Below are 25,917 nucleotides of genomic sequence, written 5' to 3' on the forward strand. Positions count from 1 at the left end.
CTAAGTCCGCCACCAACCCTTCCTTGGGCACGCCACTGGCTACAGGATTCCCTGCATTGGCAAAAGACACTTAAGATAAACCACGTAAAGACAGGGGAACACTCGCCAAACCGACTCACATAAGAATATAATAGCGAGAAATAAACGTGTCAGTAGGTTGCAGTGGGATCCATAAGTAGCTCAGCAAATTGTCCATTTTCGATGGTTTATATCTTCATCCTACGCACTTTTAAGGACTAGTTTACGTATACTGGTTCAGAGGTTGTAAGCAGTTTTGTTTGGTATTTTGTGTCAGTTCTTGAAGCTCTCATTCCATAAAACAAAGGGAGTAAACGTTGCGATGGACAATTTGCTTGGAAATACTTCTGGATCCAATTGTACAGTGAGATCCACTAGTATTGCTCGGCAAATTGTCCACGACTATTTTGATTAATTTTTCTTACATCCTATGTGTTTTTAAGCGATGGATTTTTATGTATGCTTGTGCAGAAGTTGTCAACAGCTTGTTTTGAGTTTTCTTTTAATTCTGGAAGCTCTTATTGGGTCAAATAAATTGCACGAACATGGTAATGGACAATTTGCACGGCAGTACTCATGGATCCCACTGTACGTACGTAATCTGGGTCTCTCTTATCGCACAACATTTCTGCAACATTGTGTTCTGTTCTGACTTGAGAAGACTAAGAATGCCTACGTTGTTAGACTAGGTGATACTAGCATAAATACACAGAAAATTTATTATTTATGCAAAGATAACTAAACCTAACTAGCCTAACCTAACAACTTGGGCATTTAGCCTAAAAATAAAATTAGTCTTGTGACGTCAGAACGCAAGGTTGTAGAAGTCTTGTGCGATAAAAGAGACCCATATAATCTGTGGTAAGGAATGAGGCCCCAGTCGCAGCATAATATTGATGTGCAGACACGATTGTACAGTCGATAGTCTTACCCTAATATTATAATCTGTGACCTCCCGGTTAAAACAGCTGATTGATTATATTTTGGGACGCTAATGTAAATTTTTTGAGTATTCACGTATGACATTAGTTCTGAAACTTTTCGTCTCGTAAAATAGTATAAACCCAATGGCGACCGATACAATTCGTAAGTGTTCTCTTTATTGCGAAGAGAATTCACACGCACCAATAAAACTACCTGATAAAGAGATTGTGGCTTTGGGAAGAGGCCCTGAAACAAAAATAACAAATTCGAGATGTTCTCGACATCAAGGTAATAGAAAAACATTTATTACAATGATTGGAAACGGTTCCGATTGTTTTATTATTTCTCATAGCACAAAGACTAATTATCGTAGAAATTTGGAAATCATTGTCGTACGAAATTTGAACCTTCCTTAAAGTAATGAGCACTGTTTAAAGTTGAAAAAAGTCATTTTTGTTGAAAAAAAACCTTGAAAATTACCTTACGCACTTCTCATGGACAAGATATTCTCCGTCGACAAGCGACAGTAAATATCGTAGAAGCGTGGGAATGAATGTAGAAGTAAATGGGAACCGTAGTACAATGCATTTAGGGGCTTCATTTGGTAACAGTTCCGTATATCGGAAACACGTTAAAATCGGATATTGTGTGTTTCGCATGGTTCGTACTTACCAATTGTGTATTACGGAATATAGTTCAAGGTGCCATTATGCTTTGTACATGAAAACAAACAATTGCTCACATACAGAGTGATTTTTTAAATTCCTTTCTTCGCTTCCTTAACACACAATATGGCGGCCACATCTTGACTCACGTTGTGGTTATGCAGTGTACCCAACCCTCTTCACCGAAAAATACTTACTATCGTTTTCGTCACTGGTGGAAATTGTACATTATGCACGGGTAGCTTACGGATAGCCCCACGAACCATTTCCGATAAGGTTACGTTAGGTTTGGTTGATTTAGGCAAGCATAGTGACAAAAAAAGGGTTGGAAAACACTGACAGGGGCCTAAGTCATCAAACGTATGCAGCATGCAGTTCACGAAGCGAAAGCAATGGCAATTGTGCGTCGGTGAGATATTTCTCTTGAAAAATACATGATTTTCCGGTCAAATATATTCAACGATGAAAGAAAATACCTAGACGAACGTTGGAAAGCTTTCAGAAACTCATTTCTGTAAGTAGTTTCTTCTGTAAAAATGAGGAAATGCGTTTCCGATATATGGAACCAACCCTAACCTGCCTAACCTAACCACGAAAGCATATATTGAACAAAACCTTAAGTAATCGCTAAAACTCCACAGTATGTGTTAACAGACATACATGGAAATCGAACCATGTAAAAATTGCATTTGTAGCATGATAAAATCGCAATAAAACAAAAGAAACTTGTACCCAATGATTAAACTAGCTGTCGATCGTTTATTTATTTATTGGGTAAATATGCGATAACGCCCGGACACCTTTAACTCATTTATTTCCTTAATTTAACACTGGTACTTACCTTTTCTGCATTGCGGAACATTCTTTAAGGTGAAGTTATGCCTTTTTCCATAAAATAGTGTCAACTTTTCATATTACGAGTGATTATTTGTCTTCCTTGTTCCGCTTGGGTAACAGACAATATGGCATGCACTCGTCATGGATCATCGCGCCGTGCTTGTGTTTTGTCGTTTTGGAGTGGGTATGCAGTGTTTCAACCTTCTTAACCGAAAAATACCTACTTTCGTGTTCATTATGTCATCACAAACCACTGACAGATAGCCCCAAAAAACCATTCACGATAGCCCCAAAAACCATTTCTGGCAAGGTTACGTAAGCATAGTTAAAAAAAATTCTCGTAAAAAAATATGCACGTTTGGAAACACTGACGAGACCGTGTGACTTTCGACGCTCTCGCCATCTGCACGCACACAATGGAAACAACGGCATAATATGGCAGGCAATGCAAGTTTCTTACGCAAAAAGTGATTAATTCTTGTTCGGCAGCATTCAAATACGAAGTTTTTAGTTTCCCGTTAAAGAAAATACCTCCAAGAACGTCCAGAATGCTAAAGAAACTCATTTCAGTAAGTACTTTCTCCTGTAAATTTGAAGAAATCCGTCCGGGCGATATCGCATATTTACCATTTATTGAATATCAAAATGGTTGTTTTGTCCAAAAAAGTCCTTGATCATATTTTTCTATGTATTACCATTAGCAGTGGTACACACACATTTTTGCAAATACTGTCAACTTCACATTACACAACGCTAAACAAATATTTTGCTTATTAAATTTTGGACTTTGTTTTGGGAGGAGACCGACCCCCCCCCTACTAAATGTGTCATTGAATTCTTTGTAACCTTTTTCTACATATTAATGTTTTTACTTGATATGATTTCGTTTTTGTTTGTATTATGAAATGAGCATGCAATCACATGGCTATACGTGTATTGTGTATGTGGGTGTTGTGTATCTTATGATCAATTATAGGTTTGAACAAATCTATTTTTGCTTCACTTGATAAGTGACACCTATTTTATATATATTGTACTTATGTTAAATTTCAAATATATTTTTTATCTGTAATATATGCAGTGTAACAACCAAGCAGACAAGTCCTGTAATAATCTATTGGGCGATAGATGCACTTGTATAATTACATTTTCTGATTTAGCGTCTTCAAGTTTCTGCATTTAGTTTCTGCTTGTCAGGTGTTCATTTTTTTTTCTAAATTGAGATTCTCAGTTGAACCATTTGTGCCTCGAAGGCAAAATCAACTCTGTAAACATTTACAAATGGATTGTAATTTAAAGATAGTACAACTACATGGAATTTTGCATGCAACAGGAAAGATTCATTTCATGCAATACAAATTCAGATTCTATTGGGGCATTCCACGAAATGAAGTCCTACTCCTTGTAAATAACGAAATGAATCAAGCAGGAAATTATTATGGTTTAATTGCATTGAGGTTTAAATGTTTGTGAATGCACATAATTTGCATACGGTACTAGTTTACTATCCTTCGGACAGATTTCTTCATTTCTACAGAAGAAACTACTTACCATAATAAGTTCCTGTAGTATTGTCTAACATCTGGAAGGCGTTTTGTGTGATGTGGGAATGTTTCATAGCGGAAATTCAACCATTGACGCATAGCCCCACGAACCATTCATACATAGCCCCACGAACCATTTCCAGTAAGGTTAGGTTAGGTAGGGTCACAATAGGTTACAATAGTTAAAAATTGGTTTTGAAAAAAATATGCGTAGCCCCACACACCATTCTCGCATAGCCCCACACACCATTCTCGCATAGCCCCACGAACCATTGACACATAGCCCCACAAACCATTTGCGGGAACGTACGTTCTTCAGTTACAAAAACACTTTTTTAAAAAAAAAATTGAACAAAAAAACGTGAATACACGTTAAAAAATGATCTGCGAAGCAGATAGGTAAGTACAAATGTCAAAAATTGATGAAACAAAGAAGTTATAGGTGTCCGAAGGATAGTTAACATTTACCGAATAAACTAACACAATTATTTTTAGTGGTTTTCATTTTATCTGCAACGTTTTGCCCTGGTTTCCCAGAACTTTTTCAAGCTTACCCTGGATATACATACAACACACAACCTCACATGTAGAGTGACTAGCCATGTGAGGTTGTGTTTTTGCATCTACAAAAAGTGGTTAGGCGAACCTTTAAGAACAACATAGAATGTACATCGGAGACACATTTCTTCAATTTTACACAAGAAACTACTTACGGAAATGAGTTTCTTCAAGGTTTACAACGTTATTCGGGGTATTGTCTTTCATCGTGGAATATATTTGACTGAGAAATCATATATTTTTCAAGAGAAATGTCTCACCGACGCACAATTGCCATTGTTTTCATTTGCTTGCCCTACGACAACCGGATGCTACGTGTGTTTGATGACATAAGCCCCTGTCAGTGTTTCAACGCACCCCCTTTTTTACTATGCTTACCTAACGTAACCTAACCTTATTGGAAATGATTCGTGGGGCTATCGGTGAGCTACCATGCATAATGGTTCGTGGGGCTATCCGTCAGGTACCCGTGCATAATGTACAATTTGCACAAGTGACTAACACGATAGTAGGTATTTTTCTATGAAGGATGTTGGAAACACTGCATGCCCACTACGGTATTCAAGATTTGCCCGCCATATTCTGTGTTATGGAAGCGAAAGAAGGAGTCAAAGAAATGACTCTCTATGATAAAAATTGTTGTTTTTTTCTGTGTGAAAAGCATAATGACACCTTGAACTATGTTCTGCAATACCTAATTGATAAGTACGAACCATGCGAAACAAGAAATATCCGATTTTAATGTGTCTCCGATCTATGAAACTGGTACAGAGTTTTTCAATAGCAAAATATAATTATGTAAAGAAATAGGTACAAAATCAATCAATCACCACCCAAAATTTTTGTGCAAGGATAACACAAGTTTTAAATACATGGTAAAAAAGTATTTTTTTCAAATTGTTTACTACTTATGATATCAAAGTTCTGTTAGTTGTGCATCATACACACTCCAAAAGAAATTCCTATGAAGCAGCACATGTTATTACCCCCTCTCAGGTTAAGGCTAAGAGGTAAGCTCACACTGTGCCGATTTTCTCTTTTCAGTCCACTTGGTTGCAGACTGTCATGTTGGTGAAGTGACTGTTACACAGATTGGCCCGAACACTAGTGCAGTCAACGGTGTCCCACTGCACAGGAACGAGAGTAGGAAACTGAAAGACGGAGACACGTTGGAGCTGCTACTTGGTGAATATATCCACAAAATAAAATTTGATCCGCCTTTTCCCAAAAGTCGAGCGAGTGTAAAAGCAGAGAAGAAAGATGTTTGTGGAAAACGTGAATTTGATGAAGTCGAGTGTAGCAAGGACCGTAAAGACGAGGATAACGTGGCGAAAAAGAAGAAAGGTGCAAAATTATCGGACTTCGGTTTCAAACACGTGTCAAAGAAGAATGGTGTTAATCCTCAGGATTCAGGAGCAGCTACGGAAGACTTATGGGAGACAATTGATAACGGAAAGTTGCTAGTGTTTACAACGAAAGGAGTTGAAGGTCGTTACAAGGTAGGAAAATAAATATTCTTTCACATATTCGTCAAGGTTTATGATAACATGCATCCCAATTTTTGAAAGTTCTACCTCCAGTTTAAGTTTACAAAATGACTTGTCTGTTTTTGATTTTATGTTGGTTCTCAACTGCAGGAAAAAATAACCAGATTTTGGTTAAAATCTGGAGATCATGTCAAACATCCTAAGTAATGTAATTACTATAGAACTGCAGAAAGTCACCATTCTTGTAGGTGGACCAGAAAAGTCTTTCCTAAAGCTTAAAGAAACAAAACATTAAAATCTAGAGAAATCACCTACAAAATTACAGATTTCATACAGCACATGCTAACAATGCCATTGCACTATTATCCAGCGACGGCTCTAAGGGGAGAGCCACCGTGCCATGGCTGTACCCTCAGAAAAAGAAATAGCACTTGCTTTGCCAAAATATAGTTAAATTAATACATTTACGAACAAGGAGATTCAAATCTCGTAAGCGTTCCAGCTTACGGCCGCCTCAATTCCTTCGCCACATTCCCAGCTGTTTTCTCACTTGCTCTGGGCCAGCATAGTCTGGCCTAAGCGCAGAGGCATGCGCGGAGGCATGAAAAAGTCTCCGCAGTTAACGAGCGAGGATGCCACGTCCCTCGCGTGAGCATCTGCCAGCTTAGCACAGGGTAGAAACAATGAGATACCTCTGGGTACAGATCAGGGTTACTAACGCTACAGATATATGGAAAGAAACAACAGATTTAACCCACTACGGAGGGTACAATTCGTACTATATTCTTGAATAATTATATACAAATATTAATATCTTTGTGAATCCTTTTATACAATATTATTCTTCTATTGTAGCTAATCTTCTGTAAGCTTCTTCTTCTTGTAATCAATATGGCCTCTTCTTCTTATGGCCTCTTAATTAATATGGCATCTTCTTCTTATAATTGATGTGGCATCTTCTTCTTATAATTAATATGGCATCCTCTTCTTACAATTAATATAGCATCGTCTTCTTATGTTTAATATTACATCTCCTTCTTATAATGATTAAAGTGCCTTCTTCATACAATTAATAAGGCTTCTTCTTCTTATAATTGCTAAGGCTTCTCCTTCTTGTAATCAATAATATTTCTTCTTCCCTTTCTTTGTCAATCCAAATAAAATCAATCCCCCGACAAACAAAGAAAAAGGGGTTAGTTAAAGATCGCCGCCTAGCCGGCGCTAACCTTAACTTGGAGCTACAGTGTATGCGCTTCCAAATGTGCTTGGGTGCTGCCGTGAAATGGCGCTACACCTTGGGAAAAACAACGCAAAAGCCACACAAAACTCTCAGTTCGTGGGAACCGTAATAGACACAAAATCGAAATTACCATTCGACTTCATTACTTTTGTATATTAATCACTTATGCCGTTACTGAATGATAATTCCCCTTTTCTCCTTATTTATATCCTGTTATTATGTTAAATTTATTTATTTATTTCCTCATAATTAGTATTAATATATACCAGGTGGTTATAATTAAAGTGACGGTGTTCAGAGTGGTACAGCACGGGCTGTAATGAGAGTAGCAGTCTGAAACTTCGTAGATATGCTAATGAAGCAATGCGCTCGCGAATTATGCAAAAAAAAAAGTTCCAATTCTCGCCACCAGGGTAAAAAATGGCGCTGTAAGCAGTCAAAACGTGGAATTTTCCGTAACTCTGACGTCAAAGTCGGTGACATTGCCTAACCATTGTGTGAGCTCCCTGGTTGTTATTGGTGACGCTTGTTGCTTTTTCCTTTAGTAATGTTCATGTAATTCGAATAGTGAAATTGTAGCGATATTTCATTACAAAGAGTATTGTTTTCTGCGATTTATAGTGTTTTTCCTGTAACTATACCAAGTTTTGACTGCTTACAGCGCCATTTTTTACCCTGGTGGCGAGAATTGGAACTATTTTTTTTTTTTTTTTTTTTTTTTTTTTTTTTTTTTTTTTTTTTATAATTCGCGAGCGCATTGCTTCATTAGCATATCTACGAAGTTTCAGACTGCTACTCTCATTACAGCCCGTGCTGTACCACTCTGAACACCGTCACTTTAATTATAACCACCTTGTACAATCACTATTTCATCATATCTGCTCTTTTCGTTGTCTCTATTTACAATCGTATAAGTTCTCCTGGGTGGTGCCATCTCTTACCCACTTTCTAAACTGCTTTATGCATCACCTCATATAATCGTTGTTCCTTTTGCATGCTGCCATCTATGGTCCTTTATTTCAAAGAATAGCAATGCAGTTTGTGTACGTGACAAGGAGGTAGGGTTGTAGCCCAGTGGCAGCCATAAGACAATCAGCCGTGCCAGAGCTTTCGCATTGTATTGACATAGTTGCAAACTTCACAGAGAAGTGACTAATCCTGACCGATTTGTAATACTCGTTGGAGAATTAATTCGCGAGAAGATACTTTCCTGCATACTTGGCAAGAACGAACGTAATATCTTCCCCAAATTTATATAACCATTTAGATAGATGCGTCTAAAGAGCCATCCAGACTTTTTTGTTATCGATTTCTTCCTTAAGAAAAGATATATCCCTTGCTCTCACGCACACAGACACTCATGTGTTGCAACTGACGTTGACAACGTTGAAGACATTTACTGTAAGTACAAAAGAATTGCCTAAATATCAAAGGGAATTCGCAATCCAGGGGATTTTTTACTTTAATATTCGTAAAAAATCACACGGAAAATCTATCAGTATAAGAATTTCACTTGGAGATATAATTCAATTTCTTGCATTGAATTCTAAAAATTGTAGATCTACAGTTCATTTAGCAGATAATCATGTTTCAGTTGTTAGTAACACCGATCGTTGATGGACTGTCTGCCGTGCTGGGGTTGCAAATTATAAACAAAGCAAGGCGAGAATACCGTGGTCGACTCGGTGTATCTAATTGTTCAGTGTTTTTCTTTTTAGTGAAGTGAAAGTGTCCGATGGTGTGTGAAAGGAAGGGTAGTTAATAAAGATGAGTCAGATTACAGAATTATTACATACACAGTTTTCCAAGGAACTATACGATATTAAATTAAAAGTTAAACTAAAAGTTAAACAACTTGGCTGTCCCATGCCAGATTTAAACATCAATTCTATTTAAAAATATAAAAAGAATGGTAAAGGTGACAGGCGTCGAAATTTTAATAGTCGCAATTATTTCTTAGAAACTCAGGCCAACCTCCGCACAGCATGCTTCTACACCAGGGATTGCAGGTTCGAATCTCGGCCTGGGCATCGGTGTTCTTTGTGAGTGTTAACTCATCCTTATCTTCGCGATTAGCCAAAAGTAGTACAAATGCGAAGTAAAATAAACCAATCTTAGGAACTCTGAATTTTTGTCTGCAATTTTAGTAAACAAAGTTCCATTAAAATTACCTCTTTCATTAGATTTCTATGACATATGCTAGCGAAAATTTTTCGATTTCTTGATCACATTGGCACTACCCATCATACTAGCTGCCAGCCGCCACTGCTAGTCTAGTTTTATTTATTCTTGACTGTTTTCACAGATATACCTACATCTTGAAAGTTGAAAGAAAACATGTAGATTTCATTAATGCAAGTCATTGCACTATTTCTATTTTTCATTAAACAATAACATTTACACTTTACACCTTATAAAAGGATGTAGAGATTTTTGGGAATGGGGGTAAAATAATTTTTTGAATGGCATTATAAATGAAGGGCTCTGGTGTAAAACATGGTGACATTTTGGTCATTTCTGAGTTCATTAAGAAAAAAGGTTATTACAAGCTATACTGTAGATAAATTGTTTTCGTGTTGTGTTTACCAATTTCACAAGACTTCACTGAGTACAATGCAAATTGTATGACATGGCAATTTCACTCGAAAGTTGAAGGATGGCACATTTTACTTTGTAACTCAAAATAATAATAAAAATTAAAATTGGTAAAGTCAGTACAAACACATTTTTCTGTTAGTTTTTCTTCACACTTAAAAAGATTGGGCTCAATGCTTGAAAGGGTTACTTTTTACTCATCCATCCTAATAAATCTTAAGATTTTTTTCATTGGGATGTCAGCTGCAAGAAAAAGACTTTAAGGGATCACTATATACCTTCTTCACCTGTGCATATCTTTGAGAATGAAGTCAGTTTTATTTTGGAATTTACAATAAAGAGGAATAAGAACTGAAAATTCTGAAGAAAACTCTGTTGGTTTGTTGTATGCACAGAAGTGGCTCTAACAGGAGCATTCTATCATGTTCTGTTTTTACTGTATTTTAATTGTGGAATTGTGAAAAACCTTCTCTTTGATAGTCTAGTATTCTTACAGGTAGCATCCTACGATGTAGATGGGACTATAATTGTCACTAAGTCTGGGCGAGTATTCGCAAAAGATAATGATGACTGGAAAATTGCATTGAGCGAGATTCAGCCTACCTTGAAACGCTTGTGGACAGAAGGTTACAAAATTGTGTTTTTTACAAACCAAGCTGGAATTGCTAGGGGAAAAGTGAAGCCTGAAGATTTTAAATCCAAGATTGAGTGCATTGTGAAGAAGATCAGTGTGCCAGTTCAAGTATTTGTCAGCACAGGAAAAGGCATATATCGAAAGCCAGCTCCTGGAATGTGGAATGTTTTAACAGAAATGGTAAGAAGTATGTAAGTTGTAAGGCTGGGCCACTCATTTGTTGCTTAATTTCATCTCCTTGCTCTGATAGCAAATTGATTCTGATTTAAATTGTGGTTTGTTAACATTGGTTACTTATCTCGCTCTTTCTCTCATAATTTCATTCTGGGGCAACAATAGGAACTGCATAAAGAATATTAAGTTCATTCAATTCATCAATGATGGGTGGTGCCATCAGTTTATCAAAAAAATTGGATACATAACAGGAAGATGGCGGATGGTACTACCTTGGCTGCACCTATGGTTGACAGTAGCACAGGGTGCAAAATCTGGAGGGTGGACAAGGGGATTACCCCCTCTACCAACAATCTTGGCCTAAAAAATCCAGCCGGGAGAGTTTTTGTTACAACAAACAAAAGATAACCAATTACTTTTAATTTCAAATATACTATACTAAGAATGATATCGAAAACACACACAAATTAGTGTAGTTGTGAGTATTGAATGCTTCCTTTCTCAAGAAATCATTAACAAATCTACATCAATACACACAATAACAGTAAAACAAGAATGCAAAACAATAATAACTATGAAATGTAATTGATTTATATTAACATAAAGCAAAAACTATATAAAAACGTAACATAATAAAACCACTTCAACTATTTCATAATTTATAAACATCTTTAACAAGTTAGTAAATGAATTAGTTTGCTAATATCCGATAGGGTATATAGAAAAGTAACAAATTAATTTCTTTGTGTAATTAATAATAATAATACTAATATATTTTTAATTTGGTAATTAATTTTTACTTTAATAATAATAATAATAATAATAATATAAATATGTATATCGTTTAATTTATTTGTATGTTTGTGGGGAGGGGAGTTTGTAGATTATGATCTTTCTCCCCACCAATAGTCTTAAATGATTTCTCACACCTGCAGTAGCAGGTGCATATTAGTAAGCATGGTGGCCAGGCTAACAATCGAGTAGCTATGTATGCAGATGCATAAACAGATCAACTATATCATGCAAAGGGTAATCACAAAACAATCCATTAGGACAGAAGATTAAGATTAATAAAATTGTTGTCCCTTAATTTTATTTTTCCAGAGGAATGATGGAGTTGAAGTTTCTGTAGACGATTCATTTTACTGCGGGGATGCAGCCGGAAGAGAAGAGAATTGGGCTCCAAAAAAGAAAAAGGATTTTTCTTGTTCTGATCGCCTTTTTGCACTAAATATTGGACTAAGATTTTGTACTCCTGAAGAGCATTTCCTGTCTCACAAAACAGCCAAGTACAATCTACCTTCCTTCAACTCTGCCTCGCTGAGGTCAGACGTGCCTATATGTGATCCATCTGATGCACAGCTTGTGGCAAACGAGAGAGAGGTATGAAGCAAATATATACTGATGGGGTATAATTTCATGCAGTGCATAGGTTTCTGCAGATAACATTCTAAATTGCTAGTCCTCATCTAAACATACTACAAGTTTAGTTTATAGTGAACCTAAAAAATGAAATATCCATGAAAAATTATCATTGTTAGCATCATAAGAAGTACAGTACAGTATTTCAAAAGGATATAAATGATCTAGAAAAAATATATTCATTGAAACAGTGTGCCTTAAGCAGCCACAGATATGCGATTTTTAGTGAAGAAGGAAAATGAGATTGTTCTAAGGGGTGTGGACTTTATTTTTGGGAAATCATCCTCAACTCCTGCATTCAAAACTGCAAATACAAGTATGATGAGTACAATTTTGGGCATAGTTGCATTCCTCTATATACAGGGTTAACAAAAATGATGTTCCTGAATTGAAACACACAATGCTCACTTTTAGTGTAATCTAGGTGTACAAAATTGGTACAGGTGGAGAGATAAAACTCAAAAAGATTTTGTTGGTCTTCCTTGCACCATGTAGTATGCACTGTTTGCTATTTTGTGCACCTGAGTTCCATTAACCTTTAGCTGCCGGACCTCTTGCGTGCCTGTATTCTCGTCCACGCCAGCACATTTTCAAGTGCGCACTTTTCAAACTTTTCGCGAAGTACCAAACAAATCGTAACTCAAGAACTAATTGTCATAGGCAGATGAAATATGTTTTGTTTTCTTTCTTAAAAACAGGGCTTTTAGCAGAGGTAAAATTTATACATTGTGCCTCCCAATATTTAGTGCTAAACGAAGAAGAAGAAAGTTGAATTTTTTAACAAAAGTTGGCATACTTCATGCCCCTGTACTCCCACCAATAGACCAAAGTGAATGAAAAAATGTAGTATGTAGCGGTAATACATTGCTACAATCGTGAACAGTTTCGTTGAAATCAGACATACTTAAAAATAAAAAATAAATAAAAATGTTAAAAACTTACGTGAGTGAGTATAAAAGTTTTGTAGACGATGTTTCACGAAGCTACGCTTCGCTTCTTCAGGTCACTTATCAGTATTTAAAAATACTTCGTCAAGAACATAAGAAATCCAGGATTAGGTTAAAAGGGGTGATAGGATATGGAATTAAAAATACCTGAAGTTAAAAATGCCATGTAGGCTAAGAAATAAATCTAAAAGATTAGTGCCCATACTACCATATTGAAGGAGTGGCTGTAGTAGCATACATGTGCTACATTCCTTCTAATGAAAACTCCACAGACTCAGAAGCAGCGCGAGTCACTTCCGGCGTGACATGGAATGTAACAGATTCACTCCTATTATTTCCCCATTGCTTAAACATGTGAATCCAGGTTTCGTTCAGGTTACCGTCATCCCTGTTTAATTTTTTCCCTCTATCAACACAAATTGGATTGACCAAATTTGGAGGGAACCTGACAAAATACCACTGTATGAAGATATGTAATGCACATGCCGCAACATTAAAAAATGGAAATTACGGGGTTTTACGGAAAATTTCGAACTTTGGGCCTTTGCCCCCAGCTTTTCACTGGACCCTTAATTTTCAGATGTTCCTTAAAATGTTGCTTTTTACTCATTCCTACATTTAGAAATTAAATTGTTCAAAAGATGCAGTATTTCAGCACTTAAAGCATTTTATCTTCAATTTATCCCATAGTAACAAAAAAGGGAAACAAAGGGCTTTTTCAAAGGGCGCTTGTTAATAGTAACAATGGATGCATTGTTTTGTAATTCCAGTATATAATACTGTTATATGTAAAGAATTGAACAAAAAAGACAGAACTGAAATACAGTGTATAGTTTTCAAGAAATGACGCACTAAATGATGCTGTGTGCTAACACGTGGTCGGGCCACATTTTGACAATCGGTGCCCTCGCATCCCCCTAATTGCCGGACATTGCTTAAAATGTTACTTTTAACTCATTCTTGCTTGTATATTTTTTTTCTTTCAAAAAGGTGCAGTACTTTACACGTTATAGCCACTTTTAGAAATCTATCCTATTATAATGTGGTGGTAACAAAGGGAAAGAAAGGACTTTTTCAAAGTTCGTTTGTTAATATGTAAGGGAACACAAAAGTCTCTATCTCAACTCAGGAAAGAATGCGTGGAGTAAGGTAATTCTCGAAGCATAGTTTGATCACCTTATTGCGGGAGAGGAATGTTTAAGGTGAATGCCTGCATGATGTAGGAATGAGGAGAATAAATAGTATTTATTTATTTATTTCAGAAATTGAACGCAACAGGTATATTACCCATCAATGGCGTTCATTATACAATAATTTTGTGATAACATTATTGAAATATTGCACAGATGAATGTAGTATATAGACAGAAAACATTTAACAAACATATAAATCTTAGGTTCTATCGTAATTTATGTAATTTTAGTATATTCCTTTTCAAAATTGCGGTCGGGCAAAATAAGTCCACACTGTTTTCACTTTTGATGGTATCATTAAATGTTTTACACATATTCCAAATTGGGGATATTGTCAGAGCGTTGGTTCTATTACGACGGAGGCTGAAGAGTTGCCTTCTTGGTCATAATTTGCTTGAGGGGACGTAGAAGTCGAGCTGTGACAGGGCGAAAGGAGCTTCAATGAGATTATTTAAAATTTTGTGGAGGAAAATGAGCTGATGCATGATGCGTCTGTTGTTGAGAGTTGTTAGGTTAAAATATTTGAGAAGGTTCTCACGGGATTCCATTTGAGGGTAAATACCATCTAGTTTGTACTTTAAGTGTCTTAAGAATTTACTTTGAATTTGTTCTATTTTGTTTATATTTTGCTGGGTTTGAGGGTGCCAAACTATGCTTGCGTATTCAATTTTCGCTCTAACGTAAGCATTATAAAGCATCATTAAGCTTCCGACATTTTTGAACTCTTTGCATGTACGCATTATAAATCCCAGAAGTCTGTATGAGACCTTTTCTAGAGTTGGTGATGGTAGTGGGGACAGAGAACCAAGGGGCCATTACCTTTCCTCTCAACGAGACTGGTAAGACAAAATCCATTCACTGATATGCCGACTTCAGTCTTGAAGGTGTAAACTTAGTGTTTCATTCAGATTACATTAAGGTACCTCTCAGCAGAGCCTAGGGGCCTGTAAGGCAAAGTGAGTTAGTTGTGAACGATGGTATCATGCACCCCAGGATCCATCCCAGAACCTATGGGTTCGACACTAATAGTAGTAACAATGGATGTATTGTTTTGTAATTCGAGTATGTCATACCTTTGTATGTTAATAAAGATCCAAAAAGACAGAAATGAAACATCGTGTGTAGTTTTTGAGAACTTGCACGTTAATTGTTGCCATGTGCTGCTGGTCGAAATATCGACCATCCGGCGTTAAGGGGTTCACATGTGGTGGTTGTTCGACCGTCGGGCGGCTAAAGGTTAAACATGAGCGACTTATGTTTCAAATCAATTACGCTAACCCTGAATTTCTTGTAGGGATTGAACAGATTAATCAGTATAATGACCGATAATTTTACCAATCCAATATACAGGGTGTCATTTTAATGGCGCCCACGGGCCACGGAAACGTATAGAGGACATCAAAACAAACAACTTTTCTCAGTAACATTTTTCTCGTTGGTGCATCGTTTCGATGCTACAGTCGTTCAAAAAAGCCCGTTTTGCCGCCTGAATGCTGGCAACCACACACAACATTTGATTGTATTTGTGACGTCATATCCCGTCGTGAAGCGATGCGTTACAGGGTTGCCAGGAACACACATATTATGTGAAAAATGACATAGCTACAATCAGCCACATTATGTACCGTAAAACAAAACGAGAAAACACGTTCTGTAACCTAACAGGAAGTAAACAAAGATACGAAAAATGGTAGAAAGAAAATGGAATTCAAGTGGGAGTAGTCATATCGAATTTTGTCTTAGCTTGCATATCAAATATTTGCAAATCTAGTTACCAAGTTGGTATCTACAATTTAGTCTGTCCACTTCGTCCTTCTGATACTAGTTGTCTGTGACACAATGAACAGATGACAAAATATACATGAAAGAACTCAAAATTCCAAAGGTAAGCAACACATAACATAATGTATATTCAGGGCATTTTGAGGCAAGTGGCAAAAATGGTTGAAAATACAGGGATATAAATAGTAGTAAAACAAACTCTCCGACGACTGTGTTTATCTATGCACCGGATACACATGTAATAGTTTGCAACTGTGAACAGGGCAGTATATTCGCTACTGATTCGTCATTAGATTGTTACTGTGGTTGTACGTGTTTTAGTCGTAATGTAACAACGTGAACCCCGGATACTTCCGTTATCACCACAAAAGTACCACAAGGCACCTGGACACAAACCTGTTGATATCAACCTTGCAACGAGATAAGCAAATATAATTGACATGAAGCTGGGCTTAAACAGCCAAATGTAAGTTGTAAGTACAATAAAATTTATTGTTGTTGATATTTGACATGTAGGCTGAGTTAAAATCCGATAATGACACTTCATTTTGAATACGTTTTTTACCGCTTCTCATATCGTTGGTTCACTTCCCCCTTCCCCTGAGATGATTGCTGATGTTCTGGCTTATAAGCTATGATGTTCAGTTTACTGGACGCGTTTCTCTCTTCGTTTTACAGGTAATAATGTGGTTGGTAGTTTGTAATTTTTCACAAAATTTGTGTGTTCCTTGCAACTCTACCGTGCGCTGTTTCGCCGCAGGAAATGACGTCACAGATACGATCAAATGTTGTGTTGGGTTGCCAGCATCCAGGCGGCAAAACGGTCTTTTTTGAACGCCTGTAGCGTCGAATTGACGCACCAACGAGAAAAATGTTACTGAGAAAAGTGGTTTGTTTTGATGTCCTCTACACGAATCTGTGGTCTGTGGGCGCCATTAAAATGACACCCTGTATATCTTATAATTTAGTGGGATATTCTGCTATTATGTTGTAATTTTTATGGATATAAACATGTAATCCCGATCCTCTACTTTTATTAAAAAGTAAATGCCTAAATATGCAACAACTTTAACATGTCATTTATTAAGGAGGTCAATGAACCTTTCACGTTCTTCAAGGACCGGATGGAAATTTATATCAGATCAGTGGAACTTCTCTTACCTTTATCAGTAAATTTTATATCAGTACTTTATGGGTATCGTTCACTCCTAATTTCTTGTAATTATTTCCTTCTTAATTTTCTTTCTCCAGGTCATTGTGATGGTTGGTTTCCCTGGATCCGGGAAGAGCTTTGTGGCTACAAAGTACATTGCCTCCAAAGGCTACGTCCATGTTAACAGGGACCAGCTGAAATCCTGGCAGAAGTGCGTGTCTTTGATGGAAGATTCTCTGGCAAGGAAGAAGAGTGTTGTTGTTGACAATACGAACCCAGACAAGGAATCACGGCAGCGATACACAGCTGTTGCAAAAAAACATAAAGTTCCAGCTCGATGTTTCCTGATGAACACAACTCTAGAGCATGCGAAGCATAATAATAAGGTAGAATTATGTTAGTTATTGAACTGCTAAATATTATGTTGCTAAGATTATGTGGTATGTAGAGCCATGGTGGTCTGACTGCCACGTGGGAGAATAAGGTTTGCTTATCAGGGAGGGGGTTTGGGTGATCTAAGGTGCCTTCATGGCACAGTGCTATGTGCATGGTGAACTTTGCCTTTATCAGGTGAATAAAATCTGCATATTGCAACTCTGTTATTTGATTGTTTTTTGCACTCTAGTGATACATTACAGTAAAACCTTGTTAATCCGAACTAATTGGGGAGATAAGTTGACCGGTTTAACGAAAGTCCGGACTAACTGAAATAACCTAAAAGAACAGTAGAGAGTGCATTAAAACTCCATTTATAGCAACAAAACATGTTTATTATGGTGTATTTAAAGGGCATAGGCCTAAATACACTATACAGTACAGTACAAAGTCTGCGGAAAACAGAATTTCATCAGTGGTTGACTGCCTTTTCTTCTAGCCACATTTAAAACCTTTCTTATCGGTGTCTGGATTAATGAGGTTTTACTGTATATATATATTGTACATGGTGGTAAAGATCTGAAATACTGAGTGTAAAGATAAAATGCTGTGTATTGTAATATTTGAAATATTGTTTTCATGTAGGCTATTTTTGTACATAATAGTCTGATATTTTATTCAATTAACATATATTATTATTATAACTCACTTTGGTAAATACACTTTCTGTTGTATACACATTAAATTTAGCGTTGTCATGTTTTATGTTTATTTACATTTCTGCAGCTTCATTCTTATCATGAAATCATGTAAACTTACAATCTCAAAGCTGAAAATGTAGAATACTGTAATTGGGCATTCACCTGTTGTGTTCAATAAATAAATAAATAAATAAATAAATAAATAAATATATTAACCTGGTCGCCAGTATGTCATTGCAGACAACACATTTAAACTGTCATCTTGGAGACAGGCAAGGACGTATTTAAGGGGGTTCCAGGGAGTCTGGACCCCCCCCCTCCCCCCCCGAAAGACTTACCAACTAATGTAATAAAATTATGAAAATGCACTTTTCAGCATAATACTGTACTCGATTGTACTATAATCGACGGTTACTTATTTCCTAGGAACTTTGAAAGCAAATGTTATTATTAGCTATATTTATTATTATTATTATTATATTTGGAACATACTGCTTTGAAGGACAGTACCAAAGAAGATTTATGCACACTACTGCTAATGATAATATGCATAAAATATTAATCAAGAATTTTACAGGATCTAACATCCTTTTTTTATTATTCGATAAATATTCAATTCTTTATTTATTTGACATTAGTTCTCCTTGTTTTTATACAAATTTTGGTGATCTTAAGTACCCAATGCAAGCTAAATAATAAATACGAGATCTATATTCTTATACCATCTTTAACATGTAATAATAAAATGAAATATTAATAAATTTACATATTTTAATTAATATTAAATTTAATTATGACAATTATTTTAATTTAAACAGTATTATTATTATTATTATTTAGGAGACACTTGGTTCATAGAGGCCCCGGAAATATATTTCTCGACAGTGATAAGGACTCTACATTTTAAAAATAGCTTCACTACAGCTACGAGGGTCACTATTTATATTTTAAGCCTAACAATGAAAAAACAGGAATTTGGCATTGAAAACTGCTTTATTGTTTTTCGAAGTATTCTCCTTTATGGTCAATACACTTTTGCATTCGTTCGAACCATTTGTCATAGCAGTTTTTCCAATCTTCTTGAGACACCTCCATAATATGGTTTTTGAACGCATCAACGGCGTCTTCCGCCGACGAAAATCGTTGTCCACGCAATTTATTCTTGACATTCGGGAACAAGAAGAAGTCATTGGGTGCCAAATCAGGACTGTACGGCAGATGACCCATCAATTCGATTTTTTGACTGTTCATAAAGTCGGTTGTTAGACGAGATGTGTGAGAGCTGGCATTGTCTTGACGAAGAATGATCCAACGGCGTTTGTTTGTTTTCCGTATTTGACCGAAGACCTCTGGCAAACAAATTGTTGTGTACCATTTGACCATTCTACGTTCCTCTAAAGGCAGAGTTGCCACATGACCAGTTTTCCCGAAAAAACAGGCGACCATTTGTTTCGATGTGCTTCGAGCGCGAACAACTTTTGTTGGATTGGGTTCATCTTGAAACATGCATACAGTCGACTGCTGTTTACGTTCCGGCTCATATGCATATATCCATGATTCGTCACCTGTTACAATATTATATACGTCTTTTGAAGCACCACGATTGTATTTATTGAGCATTTGTTTGCACCAATTGACGCTTTCGTCTTTTTGAGTTTTTGTCAAATTGTGTGGGATCTAACGAGAACATACCTTTCTCACAGCTAAATGATCATGTAATATTTTATATATGCTGGTGGAACTAATGCCTATGGTTGCCTCAATCTCACAGTATGTCTCGTGACGATCTTGCAGTATTAGGTTTTGCACAGCATCAATGTTTTCTTGAACAACAACTGATTTTGGACGACCTTCGCGAATCTCGTCGGTGAGCGAATGGCGGCCACGATTAAATTCATTATACCAGCATTTCACGGTGGCAAAGGATGGGGCTTCATTGCCAAATGTGGAAGTAAGTTGATCGATGCACTCTTCTCTTGATAATCCACGTCGAAAATCGTAAAAAATCATCGCACGAAAATGTTCACGAGTTAATTCCATTTTATTGTTGTCGTGCAATCTCCAAGGCAACATAAACAACACAAATGAAGCTATTGACAAAACATTTGAAGTACGTTATGGTCAATAATGCCAGACGATTCCATGCAAACGTCAAATCGTGCCTAACTTCAATCAGTGTTGCCAAGGCTCAAAATATAAATAGTGACCCTCGTACACCTTCATTTACCAAAAAGTAGCTCGCTATGCTACTCCGGTTCGCTACTTCTGCATAAAAAAAACTTGAAATAACCATGTGGCAGTCCTGTGCTCAAGGGAGGGGCCATGCCCTCCGCCTTCCTCGATGTATGAAACATTTCAATTTGAACCTATAAAAACCTATGAAAATAACGTTGATTTTTCAAAACTTGCAAGAATTTCGATTTTGTGCTTGCACAAATGAATGGCTTGTTTCTGGTTAGAGACAGGTTCCAGAAGTATGCAGTCTGCAATATTTGGCAATTATAATTTTATAACCATTCATGCAAGACTATCAGACAGTCCATTCCTTTTAATTCATGTCCAGACTTTTTCAGTCTTGGCTCCGACACTACTTGCTATAGAGGAAGACCCTTGTACTGTTTATGTAGGGCATTTTGCAGACTATACCGCGTTTGGTAGAACCTGTCCCTCTTCCCGCGCTAGGGAGCGCTCAACAGTTTCCGTGCTGGGGAAAGTCAAAGCCAGGCAGCCAATTAAAATACGCAACGTCGCAACAGCGTCTACGTAAGCGCCTCTCTTCTGGCTTTCATTCGCTCCTCGCTGCCCAGCAGACGATTTTTTCCTCGTTTCTCATCGGCACCGAAACTGTTGAGCGCTCCCTAGCGCGGGAAGAGGGACAGGTTCTACCAAACGCGGTATAATGTGTAAATTTTAAAAATTGTCTGAATTTTTTTTGAGTCAAAAACAGTTCTTTGATACTCGACAAATAGCAATCCGGTTTCTTCGATTACAGTGTCACTAATGTTTCATATTAATTTGCATAAAGGGAAATTTTGTATACTCTTTACATTATGGAACAAAGATTCCTCAATGACTGCAATAAAAAACCAACCATATAAGAGGGCCATTTAGCTCTCCACCCAGACTGCAAGATCTGGTCCCTTTCTTTTCTGAGTTGCATTCATCCTCATTTTCATGATTAGCGAAAGTTACAGAAAAGCAATGTACTGAGCACATTGTAGTTGAGAATTGATCGCTCGCTTTTGCACTGCAAAGATGTGTTCGACACAATAATTAATGACATTTTGCGGTCTCTTACACCATGGATATGAACAGGTTTTGTTCCGGAGGCATGTTGAACGATGCAGGTAAAAAAAAAATAGTTGTTAGAGTGAATATTTTCATATGTGTCTCTTAGCTATCTGGATATTAGAAATATTCAGATATTAATTAAATAAATTACACGCATATTTATAATGTGTGATACTGAGATATTTATAATCTAGATTATTTGTATTTCCATGTTGTAGACTTTGTCTTTATGAACCTCCTGCAAAAGTAAGTGTTATTCTCGAATTTTTTTTACGCTGTTGCCACATTGAAAATTTACGTCACAATTCTGAAAAGAAATGTAGCTTTAGCGAAATTTTCGGTACAACTACATGAATTTTGTAGCTTCGCTACAGCTATAAATTTTGTAGCTAGCTACAGTAGCATGCTACTTCCGAGCACTGTCTCTAGATACGTGCCTGGAGACAGGCCATGGTTTTAAAATATTACTCTCTCTAACAATACATAAAATAATGTTTTTGTAATGAAAGAATTATAGTTCAATGATACTTAGTTCAATTATTTTGCACAGTATTGTTGCAGGTAAACTAGAAAAAGAATGGGGAATGTGAAAGTATTATCACTTCCTCTGAATCACCCAGGTCATTCAATCCTATAGAAACTAGCAGAATTGTGATGATAAAATAACAACAAGAATAGGCAGTCAACCACTGATGAAATTCTGTTTCCCCGCAGACTTTGTACTTTATACTGTATTTAGGCTTATGCCCTTTAAATACACCATAATAAACGTGTTTTGTTGCTATAAACTGAGTTGTAATGCACTTTCTACTGTTCTTTTAGGTTATTTCAGTTAATCTGGACTTTCGTTAAACTGGTCAACTTATCTCCTCCATTAGTCCAGATGAATGAGGTTTTACTGTATTTACGTATATTTGTGACACTATCAGTCTTACCTAAAATGCTAAAATTCATGTTGAGCAGTTTAATTATAAATTTTATCAAACAAGTATGTACATTTTGAATAATATTATTATACTTCAATTCCTGTCATATAGTGTGTATGCAAGCTCGATAAAAATGCATCAGTTTGCGGTTTCAATGCTTTTGCATGGAAATTGAAACCTTGTCTAGATTGCAATACCTTTGAGTAAAAAGAAAAAGTAGGGAAGGGATCTAAAAAATCAGAATGAAAAGTATCCTGCAAGTTTATACAATAATGCCATCCAGCATAGAACATTTAATCATTTTTTTTAAAATTTTCTTTCTAGTTCCGTGAGTACACTGATGACACCCACGTGCAGATAAATGATATGGTTCTCAATTCCTACAAGTAAGTGTCTGTTTTTTCCTCTTTGATTTCTTAATAATGAAACTCGTGCAACGAATATGCAGTGAAGCTGCTGCTTGATAGTAAGTATTACTTCTGAAACCTTTAGAAAGCATCCAGTGTTTCTTCAAGGTCAGTGTGTTCCAGTTGAGTCAAATCATTTTTAGTGCTGCATTAATATGTGGAAATGAACCTGATCTCCAGCTGGCTCCACTGTGATTCATATCACACTTCAAATTGTAGGGCAAGGACACCTGCAGAGGGGGTTAATGGGGGCACTTACCCTCCCTGAGATACCATAAAAAATAATCTAATAATAAGTGTAGTGAAATTGTATCACAAAAACTTGGTTGAAGCTGTGTGTGTTTCATATCTGTGCATCATGAAAAAGTGCAAGAAGACAGAGCTGTTCATCAACATAGTGATAGGAGTTTATGGAAAAGATGCAGGTTGAATCCAGTTTTTATGTAAATACTGGTCTCGAGCCAGAACTTGACAAAAACTCCAAGGTATTTCCAATTCAGTTTTGATTTTGTGATTTGTAAGAAAAAGTGAAATATGAGTTTTTATGGGCAAGATACAAAATCTTAGTCTGTCTCCCCATGCTCGAAGCAGAAATTCTTAGCTGGAGGGATGCTTTGCTCAGTTTGGGGAAAGGTTGGGGGATGCTTGTATGGATCAACATGGAGAAAATGCACCGAGTGGGGGTTGCCTATGCAAATTATCCTAGAGGGGGATGCTTTATGAGAATTATTATCAACTGGGGCACAAAGTGGGCTTTAGAACAACCATTGTGTTCACTGTGCAATGTTTTACAGGTTAATGTAACAGTGCACTATTAGGAAATGTTGAATTCTCATTCTTCTGATTGGGGTGTAAGGGGTGACCTTCCACGTAGTACACCCAATTGTCAATCTCACTTCCATGTAGTACACCCTGGACTGCATTTTGCAGACAAATGAGGCTCTGGCGACTGGCACTATGGCCAGTATAATTTTGTGTGTGTTGTCCTGTTTTTTGTCCTTGTGTGTGCTGAGTGCCCCTTTACAGCCGCAGCTTTTAACGAAAGTCAGAATATTTTAATATTTTAGTAACACGACACTGCAATTATGCTATTGTAGTTATGGTAAGGGGCGGACCCATATAATGTGATGGGTGCAAAATACCCTAAGTGCTGATGCACCAAAAATTTTAAATTCAAATTCATTCTTTTGATCACCAGATTAAATGGCAGTTTTGTCACGTGACACTTTAAGGGAGAATTCAAACTGAAGCGACACATGTTACTTGAGGATTTCACCAATCGAACACAGATTTTTGCAGTGTCATGCCACTACAGTGTGATACATTGCTGTTGATTGGCTTGTTCACAAGCGACATGTGTTGCCTGTTGCATCTGTGTGAATTCTCCTAACTGCTATAATGCAGTTTACAGCTTGTTTACTTGTGTATTTAATTTCATATGAATTTTCTTAATTTCAGATCCAAGTATGAAGAGCCAAGTTTGGAAGAAGGGTTTAATGAGATTGTACGGATTAATTTTGTTCCAAAATTCGAGAATCCTGACCATGAGAAATTGTACAGAATGTATTTAATGGAAAAATGATTGCTGCAAACATTTATACTTCATATTTTGTACCACATTTGTCGGACCATTAAGATGCAGTTTTTTTCCTTTGAAAATTATTGTCTAAAGTTTAACTGTGTGGTATCTTCTGAAGATCCTTCAATGCATTTCCACCCCAATGTGAGGCTACAAGGGTAAATGCCCTCTAATGAATGTTGTAGGGAGGTAAAGCTGCTTCTCTCACCCTTAATTTACTTGTCTTCTCAGGGTGTTTACCAGTCAAGAATAAGTCAAGAATTTTTGCTACTTTTTTACAGTGTAGTGAATTTACATTATTATATACCTGTACTGGGATTTGATAAAATTGAATATTTGGAAATCTAAAATTGTATTGAGTTGTGGTTAAGAATTACATTGAAATTGTGTAAAAATATTAAATAGTGTGGCCATTCCCCATCCAGAAGTCTGAATCAATAATTTTTACATGCATTAAAATCAATGCAATCTTTTGTTAAAGTACAGCTTCAGTTTTCATCTTAACCGGCCTTGTGGTAGGGTGTTACAATTGAATAAAAATATCTATTTCCTTAATTTTAAACTATGACTAAGTAGGGAGTGATGAAATAGATGTTAAGAAAAAGGGGCAAAAAAGTCAAGAAAAAGGAATGATTTTTTTTATTTTGGTAGACACCCTGTTTGTGTTCAGCTATCACACAGCCACAGGCAAATGCCACAGCAGGGATGCTTCAGGAATTTAGAGAAACAAAGGAGGTGTAGTCTTTTCAGCGATCCTGCCACCACTATTTACTCAGCATCATTTCAAAGGAATATGCAACATAGCAGTGGTGCACTTAGTTTTTGTCGGTAGGAGAGAGGAATACATCACAGAGACCACCAGAACACATGGAAATAAGTCGCAGGGACAGTTCAGGAATTTGGGGCGAGAAATAATCTTCAGCCATCCTGCCACCACTAATTACTCAACATCGTTCTAAAGAAGTTGTGTTATATGTTCAAAAAATTTAAAGTATTATTGTCCAGTATCAAGGTGTAAAATAAAATAAAGCAGATTATTGAAAACTAAGAAATTTAATATTACATTTGCCTATACTCAAACATATATTTTTCATATACAAAGTGACTTAAAAGTGTCAATGCTTATCAAAGCACTTGAAGAAATTGAAATATTTGAGTGTTTGGTTGTGTAAACTACTGAAATAGAGTAAAAATAATTAAGCACTTTCGTATATTTTATTTGTAACTGCCTGCAATTTCTATTCGTCTTGAGCCCGAGTTCACAAAGGATAAAAAATAAAATGCAATAAAAATACTGCAAAATACTGAAAATAGCTAAGAACTCTCCTAAAATGCTAAAACTTACAAATTATGAAAAACACACATTATTTTCTGATTCTATCTAAAGGGAAGCAGATGTTTATCATCATCTTCAGGGGTAGGGGGAAACAAATTGTAATACGATTATGTAAAGGGTAGGAACATG

The 25,917-nt window shown here is 36.5% G+C and overlaps 1 protein-coding gene across 1 annotated transcript; it reads left to right on the forward strand.

Moving 5' to 3' along the window:
* Nucleotides 1-997: 997 nt before the first annotated feature.
* Nucleotides 998-24,737, forward strand: PNKP (Polynucleotide kinase 3'-phosphatase). Its single transcript, XM_083113803.1, has 7 exons — nucleotides 998-1,230; nucleotides 5,591-6,045; nucleotides 10,365-10,682; nucleotides 11,781-12,059; nucleotides 17,272-17,559; nucleotides 22,791-22,852; nucleotides 24,332-24,737. Exons 1-7 carry the CDS (start codon nucleotides 1,086-1,088, stop codon nucleotides 24,453-24,455), a joined length of 1,671 nt encoding a protein of 556 aa, XP_082969929.1. The 5' UTR covers nucleotides 998-1,085; the 3' UTR covers nucleotides 24,456-24,737.
* The last annotated feature ends 1,180 nt before the right edge of the window (nucleotides 24,738-25,917 follow it).

This window comes from Lepisma saccharinum, chromosome 28 (assembly GCF_977018435.1).
Source record: "Lepisma saccharinum chromosome 28, izLepSacc3.1, whole genome shotgun sequence".
In the NCBI taxonomy this organism is placed as follows: Eukaryota; Metazoa; Arthropoda; class Insecta; order Zygentoma; family Lepismatidae; genus Lepisma; species Lepisma saccharinum.

Coding starts and splice junctions, on each gene's coding strand:
- PNKP (XM_083113803.1), top strand. CDS start 1,086: ATGGCGACCGATACAATTCGTAAGTGTTCTCTTTATTGCGAAGAGAAT. Junction 12,060..17,271: donor TTGTGGCAAACGAGAGAGAG/GTATGAAGCAAA, acceptor TTCTTTCTCCAG/GTCATTGTGATGGTTGGTTT. Junction 22,853..24,331: donor ATGGTTCTCAATTCCTACAA/GTAAGTGTCTGT, acceptor TCTTAATTTCAG/ATCCAAGTATGAAGAGCCAA.